We start from the raw sequence: 24,434 nt of genomic DNA, 5'->3' as shown, positions 1-24,434 counted from the left end.
TAACCTCTCACAATGATAATGATGTCACCCTTGCAAGAGTATTGGGAAGGTGCTCTGTAAACCCTAAACTACTTTAAAAATGAAAACAGATACTTCCCATGCCTCAGCTCCTTACCCTTATTTTATAGGAAAGAAACCAGAATCAGATTGGGTAGAGCCAGGACTCCAACCTTGACCTGTCTGACCCCAGAGCCCATCTCAAGACGCAAACTGTCTAATGCAATGTTGTAATCAGTTGAGAACCAGCTTGAAAAATGCTATTAGCAACAGAATCTGTGGTGATTGCGGAGGGATGTGGAAATTAGGCTTTTCTGTAAAGAGGTGCTTTTGAGATGGCCATGGCAGTGGCTACGGGGGCAGGGGGAGGAGCCCTTCTCCTCTCCCACACTAACCCCCTACCTCACCGCTCCCAGCCAGTAACTCCCCGTCACTCTTGGCTTTGTTCCAGGGGCTAAAGTGAACACGGAAACGCAGCCTCTTCCAAAGAGAGCTTGGCACCTCAAGTTCTCAGGTGAAATCCATGTGCCAGTTCCTCAGCCTTCTTCTTTCTTCTTCCCTCCCACAACTCACACAAACCTGGCACACAGTAGGTGCTCACAAAATGTTTGTTGAATGAATAATTAATCCCTGGGAGTTAGTAGGAGGTGGAGGGTGGTGAAAGATACATCAACACTCTTTCCCTCTGAGGCCAAGTGCCACCTACAGCATCACATACAAACGGGCATTTTATACCTTTGCCTCACTCGGTCACAGTTTCCATCTTAAACAGCTCACCTTGACTCAACTTTGTCTTGTTTCTTCCCTTATGACTGCCTTACCTACTGAGGACCCTTTGGGCCTGATCCTCAGCATTTTTTTTGATTTGACCCTTTCTTGCCCTTCTCCACCATGAGCTGCTCTGGCTCTGTAGCCACGCAGGGTACAACCATCAGCTGGTGCAGCTTAGGCTCCAGGTTTACCAGGCCCCGTGGCAGGTCTCACATGGCTGCTGACAGTACAGGCATGGGAAGGCAGCGAGTGGGGTGACAGGGGAGGGGACTGGAGTGGGTAACATGCATCCACAGACCACAGTTCATCAGCATCTCCCCCGTTCACCCTCCCCAGTCAGAACACTACTGAGGCTTGCAAGCCCCCTTTATAAAAGACAGTCCTCACAAGAATTCAGACTCATTAAAGATCTACTCAGACACTGTGGCAGATCAAAAGCTTGGGTTGTGGAGTTAGACCGTCTGGGGTTCAAACGCCAGTTTCACTACTTAAGATGTTGGGCAAGTTGTGCCTTAGCTTCCTCTCTGTAAAATGGGAGAGTAGTATCTGCATTATATATAGGGTGCTGGCACATATTTCAGCTATTATTATTACTGTTATTAAAAAAATTAGAGCAACACCTGGCTGAATGCTCGAAGGGGGGACTTTTTGGGAAAAAGGAAGGAAGGAAGGAAGGAAGAAAGGAAGGAAGGAAGGAAGGGAAGAAGGAAGGAAGGAAGGAAAGAAGGGGAGAAAGAAAGAGAGAAGGGCTTCTCTGGTGGCACAGTGGTTAAGAATCCGCCTGCCAATGCAGGGGACACGGGTTCGAACCCTGGTCTGGGAAGATCCCACATGCCATGGAGCAACTAAGCCCATGTGCCAAAACTACTGAGCCTGCGCTCTAAAGCCTGAGAGCCACAACTACTGAGCCCACGAGCCACAACTACCAAAGCCTGCGCACCTACAGCCCGTGCTCCGCAACAAGAGAAGCCACCGCAATGAGAAGCCCGCGCACCGCAACGAAGAGCAGCCCCCACTCGCCGCAACTAGAGAAAGCCTGCGCGCAGCAACGAAGACCCGACGCGGCCAAAAATAAATAAATAAAATAAATTTATTTAAAAAAAAAGAGAGAAAGACAGAAAAAAACAGTATAAAGAAGAGAAGAAAAGCAAAGAAAAACATCACAGTTCTTGAGCGCCACCTTTGCCCCAACAACATTCCTTCCTGCTCCACCATCAGGACCACTTGCAGGTCCTCACATGCTCCTTGCTTTGTCTGGTCTAGGGCCACTCCCACATGCTGTTTCCTCTGCTCCTCCTCCCCTCTGGCCTTCTGTCAGCTCACAGGTTGATCTCTTTAGACCCTCTGCACCACCCCAGACTAGGCTGGGCGCCCGCCCTCCCATCCCTCTTCCCACGAGTGCGGCCCTGTGACTGGTCCCCCCCTCACCCCACACCAAGAATGAAGGGACCGCCAGCCTCTCAGACCTAGCGAGTCCTGGCCTGTCTTCTTGATTGAACCCAACCAATGTCTTCTCATCCCCACCTTAGCCCAACCTTCTGGTAGGAAGAAACCAGGAAGAAAACGGAAAAAGAAGAAAGAAGGAAAGATGCAAAGGCGGCTCTTCTCTTTCCTCTCCACCCCCTCCTGCCTTTGAACTGAGTCTGTTTAATTTGAAACCATTTCAACCTTAAAGAAAACATCCAAGAACAGTACAAAGAACTTTCTTCCCCTGGAGCGTTTAAGAGTAAGTGGTTGTGGGCTTCCCTGGTGGCGCAGTGGTTGAGAATCTGCCTGCCAATGCAGGGGACACGGGTTCGAGCCCTGGTCTGGGAAGATCCCACATGCCGCGGACCAACTGGGCCCGTGAGCCACAATTACTGAGCCTGCGCGTCTGGAGCCTGTGCTCCGCAACAAGAGAGGCCGCGATAGTGAGAGGCCCGCGCACCGCGATGAAGAGTGGCCCCCGCTCGCCACAACTAGAGAAAGCCCTCGCACAGAAACGAAGACCCAACACAGCCAAAAATAAATAAATAAATAAATAAATTAAAAAAAAAAAAAAAAGAGTAAGTGGTTGACATGATATCCCATCACCTTGAGCACTTTAGTGTTTTTCCTACAAACAAGGATAGTCTCTTATGTAACCACAATGTAACAATAAGACTTAGGAAATTAACATTAATACATCTAATCCTCAAACCCTATTCAGGTTTTGACAATTGTTCCTTTATGGCCAAAAGGTCTAGTTTAGAATCACAGTGTTTCCCTTAGATTTTACGTCTCATTGGCCTCCTTCAATCTGAAGCAGTTCCTCAGGCTTTCCTTGACTTTTATGACTTTGAAAGCTCTGAAGGTGACAGGTCGGTAATTCTGTAAAATGTTTGAGTTTGTCTGATGTTTCCTCAGGATTAGATGCAGGTTATGCACCTTGAGCAGGAATATCACAGAAGTGATGCTGTATTCTTCTCATTGCATCCTGTCAGGGGGCACAGAATTTAAATTCAGATTTGTCCCATTACTGGTGTCTGCCAGACTTCACTCTAACATTCCTGGTTTCCTCTTTGTAAGTTATTAAATCTTTGAGGGCAGGTACTTTGAGATTATATAAATATCCTGTTCTTTATCAAACTTTCCAATTATCCATTCATTTATTTAGTTAGCATAGGTATTTACTTATATCAGACGACCTCTAATTTCCCATTTTATCTAATGGGTTATAAGCCACTACTGTTACAACTCTATGGGAACTTAGACCCCTGTGTATTTGTGCTTGGTCTTCTTCTTGTCTTGATGTTACATTTTAATTTTAATTTTCTCTGATTTTGATTTTTAAAATTTAACATGACTATTTTGTTTTATGTTTTTCTTAACACCACTTCATATTCTTTATGGGAATTGGCAAGGACCAAGCAAGTAAAAGGAAAGGCGATGCAGTGAGACTGAAACTTAAGAGTTTTTGAAGCTTGAAAAACCATGTATAGTTTTCGTCCTAAGTGCCAGAAACTGGAATTCACTTCTGGGGGTGAACCACTTCTTCTGTCTTAGAAACATCTATGTGATGATCTTCATTGTATTGCAAATGTAAAGCAATAATAATAACAACAATAATAATATAGCCTTGTACAGAGCTGCTTCTGGGCCAGATGGTTCTAAACACTTTACATGTATTAACTCATCTAATCCTCACAGCAACCCTATAAGGTAGGTACTATTATTTATCCCCATTTTACAGGGGAGACATCTGAGGTACCCGGAGTTTAATGACTTGCCTGACATCAGTAGTAAGTGGTGGAGCCAGAACTCAATCTCAGGCTGTCTGACCTGAATCCACCTTCATAACTACAATGCCAAACTAATCCAGAGGAGAACTGGCTCTAGATTTGGGTCAACTGGGACTTGCACAGGGCATTCTCTTGAGGGGGAACTAAAATGGCCCTTGAGGTTGGGAAGGGAGCCTGATGCCCACCAAGTGTGAAAGCAGGGAACACCCAAGGATGAGTCTGGGCTTCTGGGCCCTGAGAATAGCCAAATTTATAAGCCAGTTATATAGGACCTCTGTGTTATGATTCCCTTCTCTAATTCCCCAAGCTTTCAACAACATCTTACTACCATTGTTGCTTAGCCTAAGCTGTGATGTGCGGTATTAAGGGATGGGCTCCAAGCATGAAGCAAAGGTAGGGAAGCAGCTGCCTGAGGCAACAGATCCATAGTCTAGATCCAGGTAGCCAAGGTGGCAAGCAACAGCCAGGAGGAGCTTTTGGTACCATAATAATTGCCCAAGGATTCCCTCAGATTCTTAGGTGGTCGACCTGGCAGAAGCCTTGTCGTTCTGTAGTTAAGGAAAAATTAACTCCTCATTAATAATCTGCAAACAATATTTTCCAATTAAAAAGATGGGGGGCACCCTTTGAGAAGTGAGACTTTAGAGCATCCTGTGATTTCTAGCACTAGATGGATGGAGCTGTGGCTCGTTCCTCTACCCAACCATGACTTAAGAGCTGGGATCTGGGACACCTGCCAACTTTTTCCTTGGAGTGGATTCTTCTTTTGCACAGCACATGTCACAATGGCCGGCAGAGGAAGAAGGCAAGGTGAGTCTTTTCTCTCAGTGTACAAAGAAATGCAATAAGTGTGTTATTGTGTGTCTAGAGTCCCCGCAACAGAGGCCTTGTCAAAGAAGTAATGAGGGCCAGGGACTGGACACATGACAGACGGTACAGAGTAGGACCCAAGTGAGACCACTGAAAGCCAAACACAAAAAGGCGAGGGTAGAGAAATCAGATTCGGGAAGTGGGTTTACCGAGCGACACCACTGGTATGAAGGAAGAGTCCTCCAAGCAACATGGACTGGAACAGCAGGGCCTGTTCAAGTACATTCTGACTCATCAGATTTCTACGTGGAGCCACAGATGTGTTTAATTTTATACACTGAGACCGATTTGCACACTGTGAGGATGCATGAACCCAGCTGCCTAAGCCCCATAAGCATGGTAGAGATGTAAGAGTGAGTGTGGGAGAAGCTGGCTGCCATTCCCGGGGCTCTGCTCTCACTGGTTTCCTGATTCCACGGCCGCAAGACAAGACTCAGCCCTGCAGCTTTCATCTGGGGTTGCAGCTCAATCACCCATCATTCACCACTCCCTGATTTTTCTTCTGCACTATGGAAGGCTCTTCTGGGTAGCGGGGACTGTTGTTCAGAGTCTGGGTGTAATTATCACAAAACAGCCTCTGACTTTAGGAAAAAAACATAAAAATGGACTTTGGACGATGTAAGGAGATGATGGTTAACCAGTCCTGCACCCAAAACTGCAATTAGAGCAATTCTGATGTCACCGTTAATCATGCCGATTTATGTTTTGAAAGGAAACCAAATGATGACTATAATGATTATTCCTGTTTCTGCTTCCCCCTCTCTTTCTCCTCAAAAATTGGCAATAACACTAAAGTCAAATTAAACATCTGTTTGAAAAATAAGCTGGAGTGCTGATGACAGCTGCGCTGGACTTACAAATGCACCACAGCTGTCAAACTCTAAATTAACAATGATTTTCATTTATGAATAGTATAGAACTAAGATATTATGGAGCTTTTTCCTCTCTACTTTCCTGGCTTCCAGGGGCTGTTAAGTGCAAAATGTTGGGGAAATGCCCAAGGGAAAATGTAGCTGAAATCAGCCCGCAATAATTAATAATGGAAGGAGTGGGAGACATTCTTTCTTCTTACTTAATCTCATTTCTTCACTGGCTTTAGTTTGGGTATTCTCTGTGGCAAGCAGGCTTGCAGGAAGGCAAATAGTTCAGGGACAATTCTTTGATTAGTGGTTGCGAATGAATGGTGATGGAGCTGTGAACACCTCTGAAGGAATGTCATCTTCTACAGCACTGAGGACCCTCCGCTCATCTTTCCAGCATCCTTTGTGTCTTCACTGGACTTCCGCCCATTCTTCTACCAGATGAAGTAATAAATGACCAGGTATATGACTCTGTTACCCTGTGGTTACATACTGGGTATAAAAAGATCTAATCAAGCCATTTTGGTGACAGGATAAAATATGCCAACATGTTTTACACTTACTTCATGAGATCGGCCAAGATGGCAGAGTAGAAAGAGCCTGAGCTCACCTCCTCTCATGGGCACACCAAAATCACAACTATTTGCAGAACAACCATCAATGAAAAAGACCAGAACCTACCACAAAAGACCTTCTACAACTAAAGACATCAAGAAGGAACCACATGAGATGGGGTAGGAGGGGCGGACTCACGATAGAGTCAAGTCCCATACCCCTGGGTGGGCGGATAATTATACTGGAGAATAATTACATTGCAGAGGTTCTCCCACAGGAGTGAGAGTTCTGAGCCCCATGTCAGGCTATCAAACCTGCGGGTCCTGCACTGAGAAGATGAGCCCCCAGAGCCTTTGGCTTTGAAGATCAGTAGGGTTTGATTTCAGGAGCCCGGAGGGACTGGGGGAAACAGAGACTCCAGTCCCAGGGCAAAAGCAGTGATTTGATAGGGTCCTGGGCCAGACCTACCTGCTGGTTTTGGAGTGTCTCCTGGAGGGGGTGGAGGAAGGGTGTGGCTCAACCTGGGGACATAGACACTGGCAGTAGCCATTCTTGGGAGCTACTTCTACCATGTGGATGCTGGTGCTGGTCGACGCTGGTGCTGGTGGGCGCCATTTTGAAAATCTCCCTCCAGCACATTAGTGCCAAGACCTGGCCTCATCCAATAGCTTGTAGGCTCTGGTGCTGGAATGCCTCAGGCCAAGCAACTAACTGGGAGACACACACACACACACACACACACACACACACACACACACACACACACACACACACACACACACACACACACACACACACACCCATCAGCAGGCAAGCTGCCTAAAGACTTCCTGAGCCCACAGCTGCCTCTGGACATGGCCCTGCCCACCAGAGGGCCCAGGACCCAGCTCCATCCATTGGTGGGCAGACACCAGTCCCAGAATCCCCTGGGCCCTGGCCCTGCCCTTAGGAAGACTGCACTAGCCTCTAGACCAGCCTCATCCACCAGGGGGCAGACACTAGATGCAAGAAAGCCACAATCCTGCAGCCTGAGGACCCAGCCTGTTGCAGGCCAGACCCAGCCCTGGGTCCCAGCCCTGCCCACTAGCAGGCCAATACACTTACTTCATGACCCTGAGAGACAAAGTAGGTGTCGAAGCATCTCTTTGTCCTTTTCTACCCTTGTCCCAGGGTTGTCACTGTCCTGCCCAGGGAAGGGGTGAGGCTCAGGAGTGGAGGAGCACATCTACTGTATATTCCCTGGTTAAAAAAATATGTATATGGATTGAAAGGTTAATGTAGATATGATACCCTCTGATGATTTTTCATCATTGCATTTTTATCCTGTGGTCATTTCATGTCAAAAATGTCACGTGGCAAACAAATTGTGGTATATACATGTAATGGAGTATTATTCAGATATAAAAAGGAATGAAGTATCAATACATGCTATAACATAGATGAACCTCAAAAACATTATGGTAAGTGAAAAATGTCAGATGCAAAAGATCATATATTGTATGATTCCATTAATATGAAATATCAATAATAGGTAAATCCATAGAGACAGAACGCAGATTGGTGGTTGCTAGGGGCTGCGGGGAGAGGAAAATGGGGTTCACTGCTTATGCGTAAAGGGTTTTACTCTGGAGCAATGGAAATATTTTGGAACTAGACAGAGGTGGTGGTTGCACAACATTGTGAATGTACTAAATGCTACCGAATTGATGGCTTTAAACTGGTTAATTTCATGTTATATGAATTTAATTTCAATTTTTAAAATGTCCACAGGATCTAAACATCATGCTTTGATCCCACCACGACCAGGGCCTGGAATATCTTGGCAATCCCTGCTCCATCACTGGGATAGGACTGGGACTGGTCTTGCTGCCAGGGCTCTGGGTCCTGGTGCATAATTGGGGTGGGCCATTCACTCGCACATGCCCACCGAGTTGTGGTCACACCGCTGCCCCTTGCAGCGTGGGTTTCAGTGTTCCATCTGAGCCTCAGTTTCCTGCTGTGCCTGGAGCGCCTCCACAGCACATACTTCCTTTTAATTCTTCCCAGTTTTCTCCCCAGGGGCTGGATCCTACACCTGGGACTCCAGCTGCTGAATGAAACTCTGCTGCCATTGGACTGCTCCCTTGGAACTCTGCCACTGCCAGCCTCCCAGGAAGCCCCGGCATCTGGATTCCAGCTGTTGGATGGCATGTCTTAGAGTATCTAAGTCTTCCTGAACCAAGCACATGCTGCCCTTTTAACCATGGTCTTGGTTTCTCCAACTGCTCTCACAAGAACCAGCCTCTTCTACTGGTCTGGGGTTTCCCACCCCCTTTTCTGTTGATTCCTTGCTTCCACCCCTAGTTAGCATTGCTGAGGTTCTAGCCAGCCTCAAGGGAGAGCCACCCTGACGTATGACAAAGGAGCCTGTGGGTCTTCTCAGTACCTAATGCCAGAAAAATTGCAGGGTAAGCTGCACTTCAGCCACATCAGATCCTTCTAATCCTGCCAGCTTCCTCTAAATCACACGCAGAGTCATCAGATGTGGGTTTTCTGTGTTATTTCCTTCCAAGATAAAAAGAGTTGGTGAGCTCCATGAAGTTACAAAATCTTATGAGTTCTGGCTAATCCCTCCTAATACTCATCTCCCTTCTCACTAACAAGCCTTTCTCTTGCCAGGTCCTTGGGTTTGTTTTCCATTTTCTAAAAGACATTTAGTTGCCTCACTTGGGGAGCAACACCTCCCCAACCCAGGCAGTCCCCTGCCCCTCCAGGCTTCACAGACCAAGTGAGGCAGAAGGTGGGGGTGTGCGGGTCAGTGTAGCTTAGTGGTGATTAGTTAACAACAAGGGCTTTGGAGTCAAGTGGAAGTGGGTTTAAGACCCAGCTCCGTCACTAAACTGCTTTATTACCCTGAATACAAACTCTCTAAACCTCAGTTTTCTCATCAAGAAAATGGGAAGAGTATAGTGGAGACCCTACAGGGCTTTTATGAAGATTAAGTAAAATAAGGCATGCAATGCACCTAGCATAGTTCTTGGCAATAAATGTAAGCTACTTATACTACTCTTCATACGAACTGATGCAAGCTACTTATACTACTCTTCATACTAATTGATGCATTGAGCATCTCTATACGCCTCTTCACATCCTCTCATCCCAACTCTGACTCCATCCACTGTTGCCATGAGCAGCTCTGTCCACTGTAATTAGATGATACACACCTTGTCTGTGTGGTGTACCTCTTGCTTCTTGTCCCGGAGCTTCTCTGATGCCGCAGTACATGTTCAGAACCTGATGAACATTCACACACGTGCAGCCCAGAGTGCAGGGGCGTTAATGCCTGTGGGGCTACCCTTGATCAATGGAGGATGAAAACCAATAGATAATGGCTTCCCCCTTCATTCCTGGGCACGCTGTTCTGAGACACATGTCATGTGGCTTCTCCAAAGGTCCCAGCAGGGGCAAGCATCGACTGCCTACGGTGCAAGCATCGACTGCCTACGGTGCAAGCATCGACTGCCTACGGTGATGACCAGGTCAGTAACACTTGACCAAATAACCCCCATCCCCACTGCCCCCACCTTCTCCCTGGGATCACTTCCCAAATAAACTCCCTGCACACAAGCCTTTGTCTAAGCTGGGCTTTTAGGAGAACCCAGGCCAGGAATCAGCAGTTATTGAGTTCCTGGCACCGGGGTATACATTAGAGCAGGGGTCAGTACATTTTTTTCTATAAGGTGCCAGATAAAAAATATTTTAGACTTTGTAGGCTATAAGGTCTCTATTGCAACTTCTCAATTCCGCTGCTGTAGCGTGAAAGGGGCCCTAAACAATCCATAAATGAATGAACCTGGTTGTGTTCCAATAAAACCTTCTTCATAGAAGCAGGCAGTGGGCCAGATGTGGCCCACAGACTGTGGTTTGCCAACCCCTACATTAGGGCCACACAGATGAGTAAAACTGATCCCCTCCTCCATGAAGCTTGCAGTCTTGGGTGGGAGGAGGAGCACCTAGAAATGAGGCTGCAAAGGTGTCTGGAAACATCACTAAGGACCTTGGACCCCATGCTAAGGAATTTTGGCTTTATTCTTTGGTGATGGGGAACACTGAATACGTTCTCAGATCTAGTAGCAGCTGCAGCTGGGAACAGGTTATTTCACGAGCAAGAAATGAATTGCTCGTTTTTAATATTTCTGTGAAACCCAGTCCTGCCAGAGGGCTGCCTCCCCTGCAATCCATGACCAAACTTCCCATCAGATGGCCAAGTTCCCTTATCTGTTACCCTTGAGGCCAGAGGTATCTCAGAATTCAGAATAGTTTTGGATTTCAGAAAGATAATACAGGGTACTTTCCATATATTTTGTAACATCCCCATCAGGGTCTGGGGCAGCATCAAACACATTAATATTTACACTAAAAGATTATAAATAACTTCAAGTCAGTTCAAGGCACGTTTGGGTCCTAAAGGAGTTAAGAAAATATCTTTTGGATTTTAGAGCTTTTTGGGTTTCAGAAATGCAGATGAAGGACTGTGGACTTGATTTGTTTTGTGTTTCACCCCTAGACTGTGACATTCTCAGAGACAGTCTCTGAATCCTCATTGACTGCATGCTGTAGGTGCTCCATAAATGTTATCAAGAGAGTGAGCAGACAAGAATGGCAAGAGAACAGTGTTCATGGAGGGATTCAGTGGAAGAAGAGGCTGGTCAGGGACTCTGGTAAAGGACATAGGGGGACTTACATGCTCTGATCAGGATTCTGGACTTGATCTGGAAGGTGATGGAGAGCCCCCTTCAAGTTTGTTACGTAAGCGGTGTGACTCAGCTGCGTATGAGGACAGCAATTCTTATACCAGTAAGAGGCAGAATCACAGGGCAAGGAACTAGTGTGAGCAGTACAAGGTTCCTGCAATAGTGAGGCAAGAAGTGCCTGTGAATAAGGCAGTGAATGTAAAGCAACTGAGAGAAAGAAGAGGCAGTTATGGCAACTAATCATGTTGGGGGAGAAGGAGAAATTGCAGTTGAACTTGACCTGCCTGAGATGGTAGAGTACAGTACTAAGATCACAGGCTCCGGAACCCAGATGCTTCTCTGTTTAAATCCCAGCTCTGTCACTTACCCTGTGACCTTGGGCAAGTGACTGAACCTCTCTGTGCCTTAGCATCCTCTTTAGTATCCACTTCATAGGGTTGCTCTGGGGATTAAACGAGTATTTATAATGCACCTAGAGCAGGGCTTGGCTCTGGGCTGTTATTACTGCCTGCAACCAATCACTGTTTCATAAGGTTGAATTCCCCAAATGGTTCACCAAGTGACTATCTCCTCCAGGGTAAGGCAACCCACATCTCAAACCCTCCCAAGAAGTGACAAGTGGGTGTCAGAAGTCTAGTAATAAATGTATGGAATGAAGGTATGGAAAGACAAGATCACTTCAAGGGACAAAACTTTTATCAGACTTAAGGGGATAGGACTTCCCTCTGATGGGGTCTGTAAACATCTATTCTATTCACAGAGGCTTTTTCTTTCAATCAGTCACCACTTTGCTGTAACAGTTTGCAGCGTTGAAGCATGCCACGGAAACTTTAAGTGCTGGGTCATTCATTTGTAGGGAGAAGGCTATAAGGAGGGATGTCTTAAAAGCCTGTAATTTAGAAATGTTCAAATCTTTGCATCCAAATGGAAAATGGAAATGGTGTCAGGTTTATGCCAAAAAGAAAGTTGTAATTGCTATGTGCTTCCCTTCCCAGCCCTCCTGGGCAAAGGAACATAACCAGCTATGTGGGCTTCAGAGCTGTCATCTACAGATATTTAGCAGACTCTGCAGCTTACACTACCAGTCTGCCTTCTCCCAGGAATATTACCCAAACACAGCAACACAAATGCCCATTTTTGAAAGTGAGGGCTCTGCAACAAAGTTAGTGTCTCCCCTTTCATCTTTCCTGGAATTTGCTGCCAGGAAAGCAAAGATGTAAGCATCCAGGCTAATTTTTTAGTGAATCTTCCTTCTAGCATGTCAGTCCACTGTTTAATCCACTAATGGCTCCCTTGTTCCTCTTGAATCAAGTTCAACCTCTTCATCTTGACATTGGAGAACCTGCATGATTTAGCAATGGATTTCGGCCCCCAATGACCTTCTAATCTCACCAAGTCTGTCTGTTTACTGTCTCCCAGTGCCTCCGTATTTACTCTCACCTCTAAGTTCTCACATTAGTTTCACTCTGTTCACTCCCTTCACCTGGAATGACCTTTTCCCTTCTGTCCATTTATCCACACCCTACTACTGCCTTCAAGATATAAACTAACCTTTCTAAGGAGCTCTGGTGCTCCCATTATTATATTCTTCGTTCATCTACTTTCTGACTAACCATGTTTAATTTGTCCCCAGTTCATGTCTGTCTTGGGTTAGCTAAGTTTTGCATACGTATTTTTATTTACACCACAACTAGACTTCAGGAAAGTGTCTTGAAAGTCAGGATCCTTGTTTATACTCTGAGTTTTTCTCAGTGATGGTCAACTCTGGACACATGGAATACTGGTTGGTTGATTGGTTTCTCCAACACCACCTTCCACAAGAAAAAGAAGGAAACTTTCCCATCTAGATAAAGGTATTTCTCAACTTGATTCAAGGCATCAGTTTGATACCTGTACTTCCTGTTATACTTAAAAGTGAATTATAAGAGTATTTCCACTAAAATCAGGAATAAGCATGAATACCACTATTTAATATTGTACTAGAGGTGAGAGATAATAAACTAAAACATGAAAAAGATACAAAGGTATATTTATTCATTATTTCCCCCCAAAATGAAAAATAAGCATTAGAACTATCAAGAGAGTTCAGCACTGTCTAAACTCAAACTCAAGGTACAAGAATCAATAGCTTTCCTAAACACAAGCAATCAATGATTAGAAACTTTAACAGGAAAAAAGAGCCCATTCACAAAAGCAATAAAAGTATAAAATACCTGTGGGGGAAAAAAAGCCTCACAAGAATGTTTAATTCAAATGAGGAAAAATTACATGACTTTCCTGAAGGACATAAAAGACCTGAAGAGGGGGATATTCCATATTTCTAACTGGGAAAACACATTTTAGGATGCTACGATATAAAAACATATCGTAGGGTTTGCAACACCATTCAAAATCCCAATGTAAGTTTTTATTAAACACAGCAAACTCATTCTATGATTCATCTGGAATTATGAATCTGCTTGAATGGCCATGAACATTTTGAACCAGAAGATTAATGAGCGATGACTTGCTATCAAAACATAAAATAAAATTATGCTATAAAATGGTGTGGGTTTCGTGCAGGGATAAAGAGATCAACAGAACAGAACAGACATGTATAAAAATTTTATATTTGTTAAAGTAGCATTTCAAACAATAAGGGAAAGGACAGACTATTTGATAAATGGATGTGAAACAACTACCTAGCCATTTTGAGGAAAAATAGGTAGATTTTCATTTCCCAGCTGTGCTGGACAGCTCTGGTCTGTCCCTCCAGCTACTTTCTTCAACCTTCTGTACCCTGTTCTTTGCGGGAGAGGATAATCTGTGTGGACTCTATCAACGAGGCTTCGTTGTCCTCGTGGTTGGAGTCAAGGTCAAAAGGGAGAATCGACAGGGAACCAAGCCTGGGATCCCTGTGGGTCACCTCAGGCTAGTAGCTTCCCTTAACTGAAGTTCTCAGCCCCTGGGAGGTGGTGGTCTTCTCTGCCCCGTCCTCTGCACGCTCCTTTCGCCCCTTCAGACATGGGTGCTAAAGGCTCCTCTCACTTTTATTTTGGCCACACCATCATAATCAGACCCCTGATTCAACGACCCTTTGGCACCTCATACGGAGCATGCCGTCTACTTTCTCTTGAGGCTTATTGATACCATAGTATTCACAAAATTAAATTCCAGGAAGATTAAAGACCTAAATTTATTTTTAAACCCATAAAAATATTAACAATATGGGAATATATTTATAACCTTGGGTGTAGGAAGATTATTTTTAGACAAGATACAAATCAAAATTCATAATAGGAAGGATGGATACATTTGACTAAAACAAAATTTCAAATTTTTGGATGATTAGATACTCATAAGCAAAGTTAAGAGAAAGATGGAGAGGAATATTTGAAATTTATAACAAAGTGTTATTATTTGTATCATACAAGGATCAATTTTAAACATAAATATATTTTAAATATATTAAATTATATATTTACATATGTTTATATATAAAATACATAATATAAAATGTATTTTATACATATAATATACACATATATTTTATATATAAATATATGGAAATATATAAACATCAGTTTTTAAAAGAAACATTATTAGAATAATGGACAAGAATATGAATGGGCCATTCACAAAGAGGAAATAAAAATGGAATAAATATTTGAAAAGATTCATAATATTACTAGTAATCAGGAAAATATAAATTACCACAAGACACCATTTTTAACTATCAGATGGGCAGACTTTAAAGAATGATAAACATCAAGAGTTGTTGAGGAACTTCCCTGGTGGTCCAGTGGCTAAGACTCCACACTCCCAATGCAGGGGGCCCAGGTTCAATCCCTGGTCAGGGAACTAGATCCCACATGCTACAACTAAGAGTTCACATGCCCCAACTAAAGATCCCGCATGCCACAACTAAAGATCCCACATGCCACAACTAAGACCTGGTGCAGCCAAATTAAAAAAAAAAAAAAGAGTTGTTGAGCAAGTAAGGAAACAGGCTCTCTTGTTCACAGTCAGGGAGAGTGTTTAAGTTGGCAAGCTTTTTGGAGGAAAATCTGGCAGTGTCTATTAAAATTATAAATGTCCATCCCTTAAGATCCTACTTCTTGGCAGCTACCATGGATAAAAACTTGCATATTTGCTCTAAGAGGTATGTATAAGGATGTTTATTATAGCATTATTGGTAATAGTAAAAAACTGGAAACAATCTAAATGTCCATCAACTGTGGAATAACTAACACATTTGCACAGTAGATTATATGCAACAGTTTAAAAAAAGAGATAGATCCATATGTTCTGACCTGGAAATATCTCTAATACCTTTTATTTAGTGAAAACCCATTTAATTTCAGGACATCACGTAGACCATGATACCATTTGTGTAAAGGGTACTTGTATGTTTTTTTATATGCGTATAAACTCACAGATAAAAGTCTAACAAATACAAGCCAAATTGATATCTATTGCTACTTTGGGGTAGAAGACTGTGGGATTTATTGGGAGAAATGTCAGGGATTTTTCACTCTTTTTGTATTCTGTATTTTTCTGTATTTCACTATTTTCTGTATTGTTTGAAATTTTACAATGTGAATGTATTTACATCTTACCTATAAAATGATTTCTTTAGTGAATAATTGTAGATTACATTTAATTCCTTCAGAAAAAGATAAAAGGAAGAACATGGGGCTTTAGCATTAAATGGAAGTGTGACTTCAAGAAACTTGCCTAATTCACTGGGACTTGTCTCCTCCTGCATAAAAGGGGGAAGTTTGTTGTGAAGATTAAATTAGACAAAGCCTGCTAGATGTGCAGCTGACTTCATGGTAGACAGTACTGGTTGTCCCTTTCTTTCTCCTCCATTTGGCCTGTGAGAACCTTGAGGGCCAAGATCTTAACTTCAGTTGCCTGTACACTGTGGACCTCTGTGCAAATAGAAGCTCAGTTACATTTACTGAAAGAATGAGTGACTGAACAAGCCACATTTGTTTACTGTTAATGGATAAACATATGTTCACATATGTTCATTGTTAACGGTAAACAAGAGATGCCTTTTTGGCTTCCACCAGGAAGATCAAAGGCTTCTGGTTTGTGAGAACAGTAAGTCAAAGAAAATCAGAGATCTACACCAAAGGGATAAGGGTTTTAGAGCAGGAAGACTCATCACACAGATCTGATATTGGAGAGCCCCAGTCTCTGTGGAGTGATAGGGCTGCCATGGGTAGGGGTGTGGGTACTGGAAAGCCAAGCTGAGAACCTGGTCTCCAGGCTGAGAGACTGAATATACTAATGGACAAAGGCCAGGCTGTATATGACAGTGACGATAGAACTCTGACCCCCAACCTCTGCAGTAAATGGCCTGGGAAGCCAAACCACAATGTCTGCAGCCATTAGTCCAGAACGGTTAGGACTTGGGCAATGATGTCAACTCTCTAATTCTTGCCCCACTGCCTCCTCTATTTCCATCTCAGGACCAGTCAGAGAAAGCCTAATAAGCTCTCCAAACCAATCACATCAGATGCTCCATTTCTAGTTAGCCCGCTCTCAGCTTCCCCATGCCAACAATCTCCAGTCAGAAAGTACCCACAATCTTCTCTTATTTTTCACTGTAAAGGTTTCCCACTTCTCTGCCTGCCTTTGAGTCTCTGTCAAATGCTAGTGATGGCAGCTGACTTCCTTGCTACATAGCAAGCTCTGAATAAATAGCCTCTTTTCTCAGTTCAGTGGTCTTCGTTTATTCCTACAAGGCCTTCTCCCACATTGCAACTAGATACTAGATACATGTTATATATTGGGATTTATACTTATACATAAATTCTACTTCTAAATTAAAAAAAAATCACCAATGTAGATTAGTGCCAAAAGCCAAACTTCTCAAGGAATCTGAGGAAGGATGCTCAGCTTGCATTAAACTAAGTAACAAATAAATGATGTCCATACAGATGGCAGCAAAAAGAGGCTAAAGACAAGACTGAGTCTGGACAATGGACAGAGGCTTCCAGAAATCTCTGTGAGCTTTTTTTTTCCTCCCATAAGCCAGGCACAGCTGGGTCCAGAAACTGCAGGGGCTGGAGAGCCTAGGAGGAATGCCTGCTTATCAGTCTCTCCTCAGGGATGGGCTGTAGTTGTAAGTCTTTAGAAATGTCCACCTGCCACAGGTTCAGACAAATGAACCAAATATATACATAAGGCCTTAGGGGATTGAAAGAAGTAGAAGATGGTTGGGAAGTTCCCAGCCCCTAACTCCAGGAAAAAGGGTTTCTTGGATGCTGGCATTGGAGCCTTGCCTATCTACCCATGACTATTTGCCTGTCTGAAATCCTAAAATTCCCAGCATCACTCTATAGAGCCTTAAAATGTATTTAAAACAGGTTATAGCCACATTTCTCAAACTACTTAATGTTAATAGATGTCTCAGCAAAAAAGGAGCTTTGCAGTCGAGTTTGGGAAATGCTGGGTGAAACCAAGTTAAACAGACTTCTTTTTGGCAGGACTTTGCAAAACCTTCAATATGCTAATATATGTTGTGAATCTGCAAGAAGGAGATATATAGCATACAGCATTTTCCAAAGTTATTTAACCATAGAAATTGATTTCCTGCCCACCTATTTACATCTCCCTGAACATCATTCTATAACATACAATTTTGGAAGCACAGGTTTGAGATAATGCTACCTTTCAGGGGAAAACCATTGGCTGGATCATACCTCTCATCATCTATTGTAACTCACCAAGATGAGGATCAAGATGCCCCACAGGAAGCGGTGCAAGAGGGCAATTTTGATGGGAGAAGGAAGAAGACAGGATCATAAAGCAGAGCCTGGGGCCAACGGAGGTTATAGTCAGGTCTCAGGTCAGCCTAGCACAGCTTAAGGATAGGGGGTGTATTCAAGATGGAGGAAGCCAAAAATTATCCTCGCCCGGGTCATAATTTTCTTGACCAGCCATAGGATCATTATCTCTAGGAAGATAGAGAGTAACCAGCAGATCATTGTATGGGAAGAAAATAGAGATTCAGGTGATTGATTCTTTCCACAGCACTTTACAAAAAGACCGCCCATAGTCCTGTTTTAGAGTCGAGATAAGGGAGGGCGGAGAGATGATACAACTTGTCTGATGCCCCAATAAAGGCACTTTTCCTTCTGCAACCGCACCATGGAGACTTCGAGAGAGCACAGGGAAGGGGAGTGAAGTGTTCCAAGGATTCCTTTGTTCACTTACTTTAGAATCACACAGCCGGTTCCTGCAGGTGGCGCTATCCAGAACACCTGGATCCGCGTCCTCCTCCGTGGGGTGCTTTCGGTGACCGCAACGGGGCAATTACTCATAAATTGTGTTTCTTCTTCATCTATGATCTGTGGAAAACCAGTGGAAAATAAACACATTAAAATGCAATGTCACTTTGGGAAGTTTCCGTGTTGACACTTCCTTCATTTTATTTTTAAATCTGTCATTTTCTGTTAGTAGTTCTACATCCCCAAGACACCAGAATAGTGCCTGGCGTTGAGTCCCACTTAATGCTTGTTGAATTAACGTAAGGGCAAGGATGTAGCACCTGTTCTCCGCTCTCTGGGACCAGGATCTTTTGTCAGCACTATGAGGGACAGGCCACTAGGTGATGATCTTGCTCATTTCACTACAACAACCAGGGAAGGAGGAGGGTGGGGGAGAGATAATCCAGAGCAAACACTATATACCTAGATGTTGTGATTCAATTTTATAGCTTGAAATTAAAATGCTAAAAGAAAACCCCCCTTTGGAGTAAGTATACCAAAGTACATAAAGTCGCCCAGCACTATAGCACTGTTTACTCCTGCAGCCTCTCCTTTCTTAATTTGTGCCTTATACTGGTGTTCTCCCAAGTTAACCATCAAGATTTCCTATGACTGCAAAAAAGCTGGTAGCCATTCCCATTCCCCAAGGCTGTTTTCACCATTTCTCCTGCTTGCTTCTGGGTCTGCAGCCAGGACTTGCCTATCCCTCTTGTAGAACCACAAACTGTTAGACCTGAACAGATCTTTTGGGGGAAATCATCTAAATCCAATGGGTCTTAAGTGCCAACTCCAACTGATTGGTAGTAGCTGTGTCATGAGTGGTGTTACTAACATTAATAGAGAACATTTATTGGGTGTTTAGTGTAGGCTAGGTACTAAGCTAAGTGTTTTATATGAATTACTCATTTAATTTTCAAATACAATTTAATGAGATCATTATATCCATATTGTATTTATTTTATTTAAAAACATTTTTTAATTCCTCTTTTTTTAGGAAAGCAGGTAAAAAATTAAGTCACATCATATACTTTCATCACTGTGCAAAGCAAAGGCAATGTTTTGTTTATCTCTATATTCTTTATACGTCTCTCATTTCCTTCCTTTGTTTACCACTCATTCCTAAGTATTTAATATATGTCCTTCTGAATATCTATATATACACATATACACATATATACATATATATGTGTGTGTATAATTTACTTGAAGTTACATAGAGTTGTTATAATATTTCTTTCACTTAATCTTATAATTTTGAGACATGTCAATGTTACTACATGTGAATGTAACACTGCTACTGACTGCTGCTTAGTACTCCACTGCATGCATAGACTACATTTTACTTACTCTCCCAGTGAGGAGCACTTAACTGACTTCCAGCTCTTTGCCTCCACAAACATTGCTGTAATACAAATCCTCATGCTGCTCTGCTTACGAACCTACATGAGAGTTTCTCAGCAATATAAACCATGTAGTGGGACTGCTTGGTTGTGAGGTTGTGGGTATAATCATATTAATTTCACTAAGTAGTTCCAGATTGTTCTGCAAAATGGCTTTACCTACTTTCATTCTATAAGCTATGCATAACTGTTCCCATTTCCCCATATCCTCACTAGTACTTGTGATTATTGGACTTTCTAATTGTTTCCAATCTGATGGATGTAAAGTAGTATCTTGTTTTCATTTAATACTAGGTAATTTGAGCATCTCTTCATGAACTTATCATGTTTCTCCTGTGAATTGCCTACTCAGAATATTTACCAGTGGATTTTTCTTTTTCTTGTCGATTTGTAGGACTTTCCAGATATGAAATGCTCATCATTTACAAATATCTTTCTGTCACCCAGACGTTCATCTTATCTTTGGAATTCTTCAATAATTTCCATCTAATCAAATTGATCAATTTCTCTCCTATGGCTTGCACTTTTTTGGTCTTGCTAAAAACACTGAGAACACAAAGATATTCTCTAGTATTTCTTCCGTTAGCTTTATAATTTTATTTTCACATTTAGGCCTTCAATCCATTTAGAATTTACTTTTTAATGTGATGGAGTAGGGATCCAACTCTATTTTCTCCATACTGTGAGCTACTTCAAAACAAATTAGTAAACAGATTTTTTTAGAGCAGTTTTACACTCACAGCAAAATTGAGCAGAAAGTACAGAGAGTTCCCATATACCCCCTGTTCCCACACATGCACAACCTTCCCCATTATCAATATCAGGCATCAGAGTGGTACATTTGTTACAACTGATAAACCTACAGAAACCTACACTGACACATCATCACCCAAAGTCCACAGTTTACATTAGAGTTCACTCTTGGTGTTGCATATTCTATGGGGTTTTGACAAAGGTATAATAATATGCATCCATCATTGTAGTATTGTATTGAGTAGTTTCACTGCCTTAAAAAATCCTCTGCTCTGCTGATTCATCCCTCCCTCCCCACAACTCCTGGCAATCATCAAGCTTTTGTTGTAATTGCTTATTAGTTCCCTGAGGTTTTTTGTCGATTCAGATTTTCCTATGTAGACAACCATGTTATCTGTAAACAAAGACGGCTTTATTTCTTCCTTCCCAATCTGTGTATCTTTTATTTCCTTATCTTGTCTTGTTGTATTAGCTAGGAAATCCAGTATGATGTTGAAAAGTAGTGGTGAGAGGGGACATCCTTGCCTTGTTCTTGATCTTTGCAGCAAAGTCTCAAGTTTCCTACCAGTAAGTATGATGTTAAGTGTAGGTTTTTTGTACGCTCTTTACCAAGTTAAGGACCTTTATCTCTATTCATAGTTTGCTGAGAGTTTTTATCATGAATGGGTGTTGGATTCTGTCAAATGCTTTTTCTGCATCTATTTATATGATCATGTGATTTTTCTTATTTCACCTGTTGATGTGATAGATTACATTAATTGATTTTCAAATGCTGAACCAGCCTTGCATGACTGGGATAAATCCCACTTGGTTATGGTGTCTATTCTTTTTATACACTGTTGCATTTGATTTGCTAATATTTTATTGAGGATTTTACATCTATGTTCATGAGAGATATGGGTTTGCAGTTTTCCTTTCTTTGCAATGTCTTTGTCTACTTTTGGTAATAGGGTGGTGCTGGCCTCATAGAATGAGTTAGGAAGTAGAGAATCGGTATAATTTCTTCCTTAAATGTTTGGCAGAATTCACCAGTGAACCTGTCTTGGTCTGGTTCTTTCTGTTTTGGAAGGATATTAATTATTGATTCAATTTCTTTAAAAGATATAGGCCTATTCATATTTTCTATTCCTTATTGTGTGAGTTTTGGTAGATCGTGTCTTTCAAGGAATTGGTCCATTTCATCTAGGTTATCGAATTTGTGAGCATAGAGTTGTTTGTAATACTCCTTATTATTCCTTTAGTGTCCATGGGATCTGTAGTGATGTCCCTTCTTTCATTTCTGATATTAGTAACTTGTGTCTCCTCTTTTTTTTTTTCAGTTAGCCTGGCTAAGGGCTTATCAATCTTACTGATCTTTTCAAAGAACCAGCTTTTGGTTTTATTGATTTTCTCTATTGATTTCTTTCTTTTTACAATTTCATTGATTTCTGCTCTAATTTTTATTATTTTTCTTGTTTATTTTAGATATTATATGCTTTTCTTTTTCTAGTTTCCTAAAGTAGAAGATTAGATTATTGATTTAAAGTTTTTCTTCTTTTCTAATATGTACATTCCATGCTATAAATTTCCCTTAAGTGCTGCTTTCATTGCATCACACAAAGTTTGATAAGTTGTATTTTCATTTTCATTTAGTTCACAATATTTTAAAATTTCTTTTGAAATTCCTTCTTTGACCCATGTGTTGGTTAGAAATGTGTTGTTTAACCTCCAACTATTTGGGGATTTTCCAGCTATCTTTCTGTTTTTGATTTCTAGTTTAATTCTATTGTGGTGTGAGAGCAGATATTGTATGATTTCTATCTTTTTAAATTTGTTAAGGTGTATTTTATGACCCAGAATGCGATCCATCTTGTTGAATGTTCCACGTGAGCTTGAGAAGAACGTGTAATCTGCTGTTGTTGAATGAAGTAGTCTATAGATGTCAGTTAGATCCAGCTGATTGATGGCACTCTTGAGTTGAACTATGTCCTTACCGATTTTCTGCCTGCTACATCTGTCCATTTCTGATAGAGGGGAATTGAAGTCTGCAACTATGACAATGGATTCATCTATTTCTCCTTGCAGTTCTGTAAGTTTTCAGCTCACACATTTTGATGCTCTGTCATTAGGTGCAAACATATTAAGGATTATTACATCTTCTTGGAGTATTGATCCCTTTATCATTATGTAATGCCTCTCTTTATTCCTGATAACTTTCCTTGCTCTGAAGTCCACTTGGCCTGAAATTAATATAGCTATTCCTGCTTTCTTTTGATTAATGTTAACACTGTATATCTTTCTTGTCATCCTGCTTTTAATCTATTGATATATGTCTTTATATTTAAAGTGGGTTTCTTATAGACAACATATTAGGGTCTTGTTTTTGATTCACTGACAATCTTTTAATTGATCTGTTTAGACCACTGATGTTTAAAGTGATTATTGATATAGGCAGATTAATATTTACCATATTTGTTTCCTTGTTCTTTGTTCCTATTTCTGTCTTTCACACTTTTTCTGTCTTTTTTGGTTCTAATTGAGAATTTTATATGATTCTATTTATTTGTTTTCCTTCCTTAGTGTATCGATTATACTTTTTTTTTTTTTTTTGGCTTTTTAAAATGGTTGTCCTGGAGTTTTCAGTATACATTTACAACTAATCCAAGTCTGCTATCAAAGAACACTATACTGCTTCAAAGATAGTGCAAGTACCTTATAATAACAAAATATTCCTAATTCCTTCCTCCTTTCCCTTATATCATTGCTGTCATTCATTTCACTTACACATAAACATATATAAGCATATATAGACATAAGCATATACAATTGAATACACTGTTACTATTATTATTTTGAACAAAGTATTATCTGTTAGATTAAGAATAAGAAAAATTAAAAAATTTATTTTACCTTCCTTTATTCCTCCTTTAATACTCTTCCTTTTTTAAATGGAGATCTGACTTTCTGACCAATATTATTTTTCTTCTCTCTAAAGAACTTTTTAAACATTTTTTGCAAGATGGGTCTACTGGTGACAAACTCCCTCAATTTTTGTTTGTCTGAAGAAGCCTCTATATCTTTTTCACTTTTGAAGAATAATTTCACAGCATATTGAGTTCTAAATTGGTGGCTTTTTTCTCTCAACACATTAAATATTTCACCCCACTCTCTTCTTGTTTGCATGGTTTCTGAGAAGTTGTATATAATTCTTATCTTTGTTCTTCTGTAGGTAAGGTGTTTTTTTCCTCTGGCTTCTTCCAGGATTTTTTGTTTATCTTTAATTTTCTGTAGTTTAAAAATGATACGCTTGGATATAATTTTTTTGGCATTTATCTTTCTTGGTGTTCTCTGAGCTTCCTGGATCTTTGGTTTAGTGTCAGATATTAATTTGAGGAAATTCTCAGTCATTATTGTCTCAAATATTTCTTCTGTTTCTTTCTCCCTTTCTTCTCCTGGTATTCCTATTATGCACATGTTATGCCTTTTGTAGTCCTCTCATAGTCCTTGTATATTCTGTTCTGTTTTTTTCAGTCTTTGTTCTTTTGCTTTTCAGTTTTAGTAGTTTTTGTTGATATATCCTCAAGCTCAGAGATTCCTCAGCTGTGTCCAGTCTACTGATAAGCCCATCAAAGGCATTCTTCATTTCTGTTACAAGGTTTTTGATCTCTAGCATTTCTCTTTGGTTTTCCCTTAGGATTTCCATCTCTGCTTACATTGCCCATCTGTTCTTACATGCTGTCCACTTTATCCATTAGAGCCCTTAGCATATTAATCATTGTTGTTTCAAATTCCCTGTCTGATAATTCCAACATCCCTGCCATGTCTGGTTCTGACGCTTTCTCTATCTCTTCAAATGTGTTTTTTGCCTTTTGGTTTGCCTTTTAATTTTTTGTTGCAAGGTGGACGTGATGTGCTGTAAAAGGAACTGAGGTAAATAGGCCTTTAGTAACATGTAGACATACCTCAATTTATTGTGGCTTCACTTTATTGCATT

General features: G+C 41.4%; 1 protein-coding gene across 2 annotated transcripts in view; it reads right to left on the bottom strand.

Annotated features, from left to right (window-relative positions):
* Positions 1-24,434, bottom strand: part of SPON1 (spondin 1) — a 257,094-nt gene that overhangs the window by 171,682 nt on the left and 60,978 nt on the right. For both annotated transcript variants that reach the window (XR_014267793.1, XM_082476001.1), the window contains exon 3: positions 18,256-18,389. Coding sequence is in view for 1 of the 2 variants with exons in the window: in XM_082476001.1 (XP_082332127.1) it covers positions 18,256-18,389 (134 nt within the window). In the remaining variant the exon portion in view is untranslated. The remainder of the gene's footprint in view (positions 1-18,255; positions 18,390-24,434) is intronic.

This window comes from Balaenoptera physalus (assembly GCF_965194825.1).
Source record: "Balaenoptera physalus genome assembly, chromosome: 10".
In the NCBI taxonomy this organism is placed as follows: domain Eukaryota; kingdom Metazoa; phylum Chordata; class Mammalia; order Artiodactyla; family Balaenopteridae; genus Balaenoptera; species Balaenoptera physalus.
The sequence above is the reverse complement of the archived record's forward strand: the minus strand, read 5'-3'. Positions and strand labels throughout refer to the sequence as shown.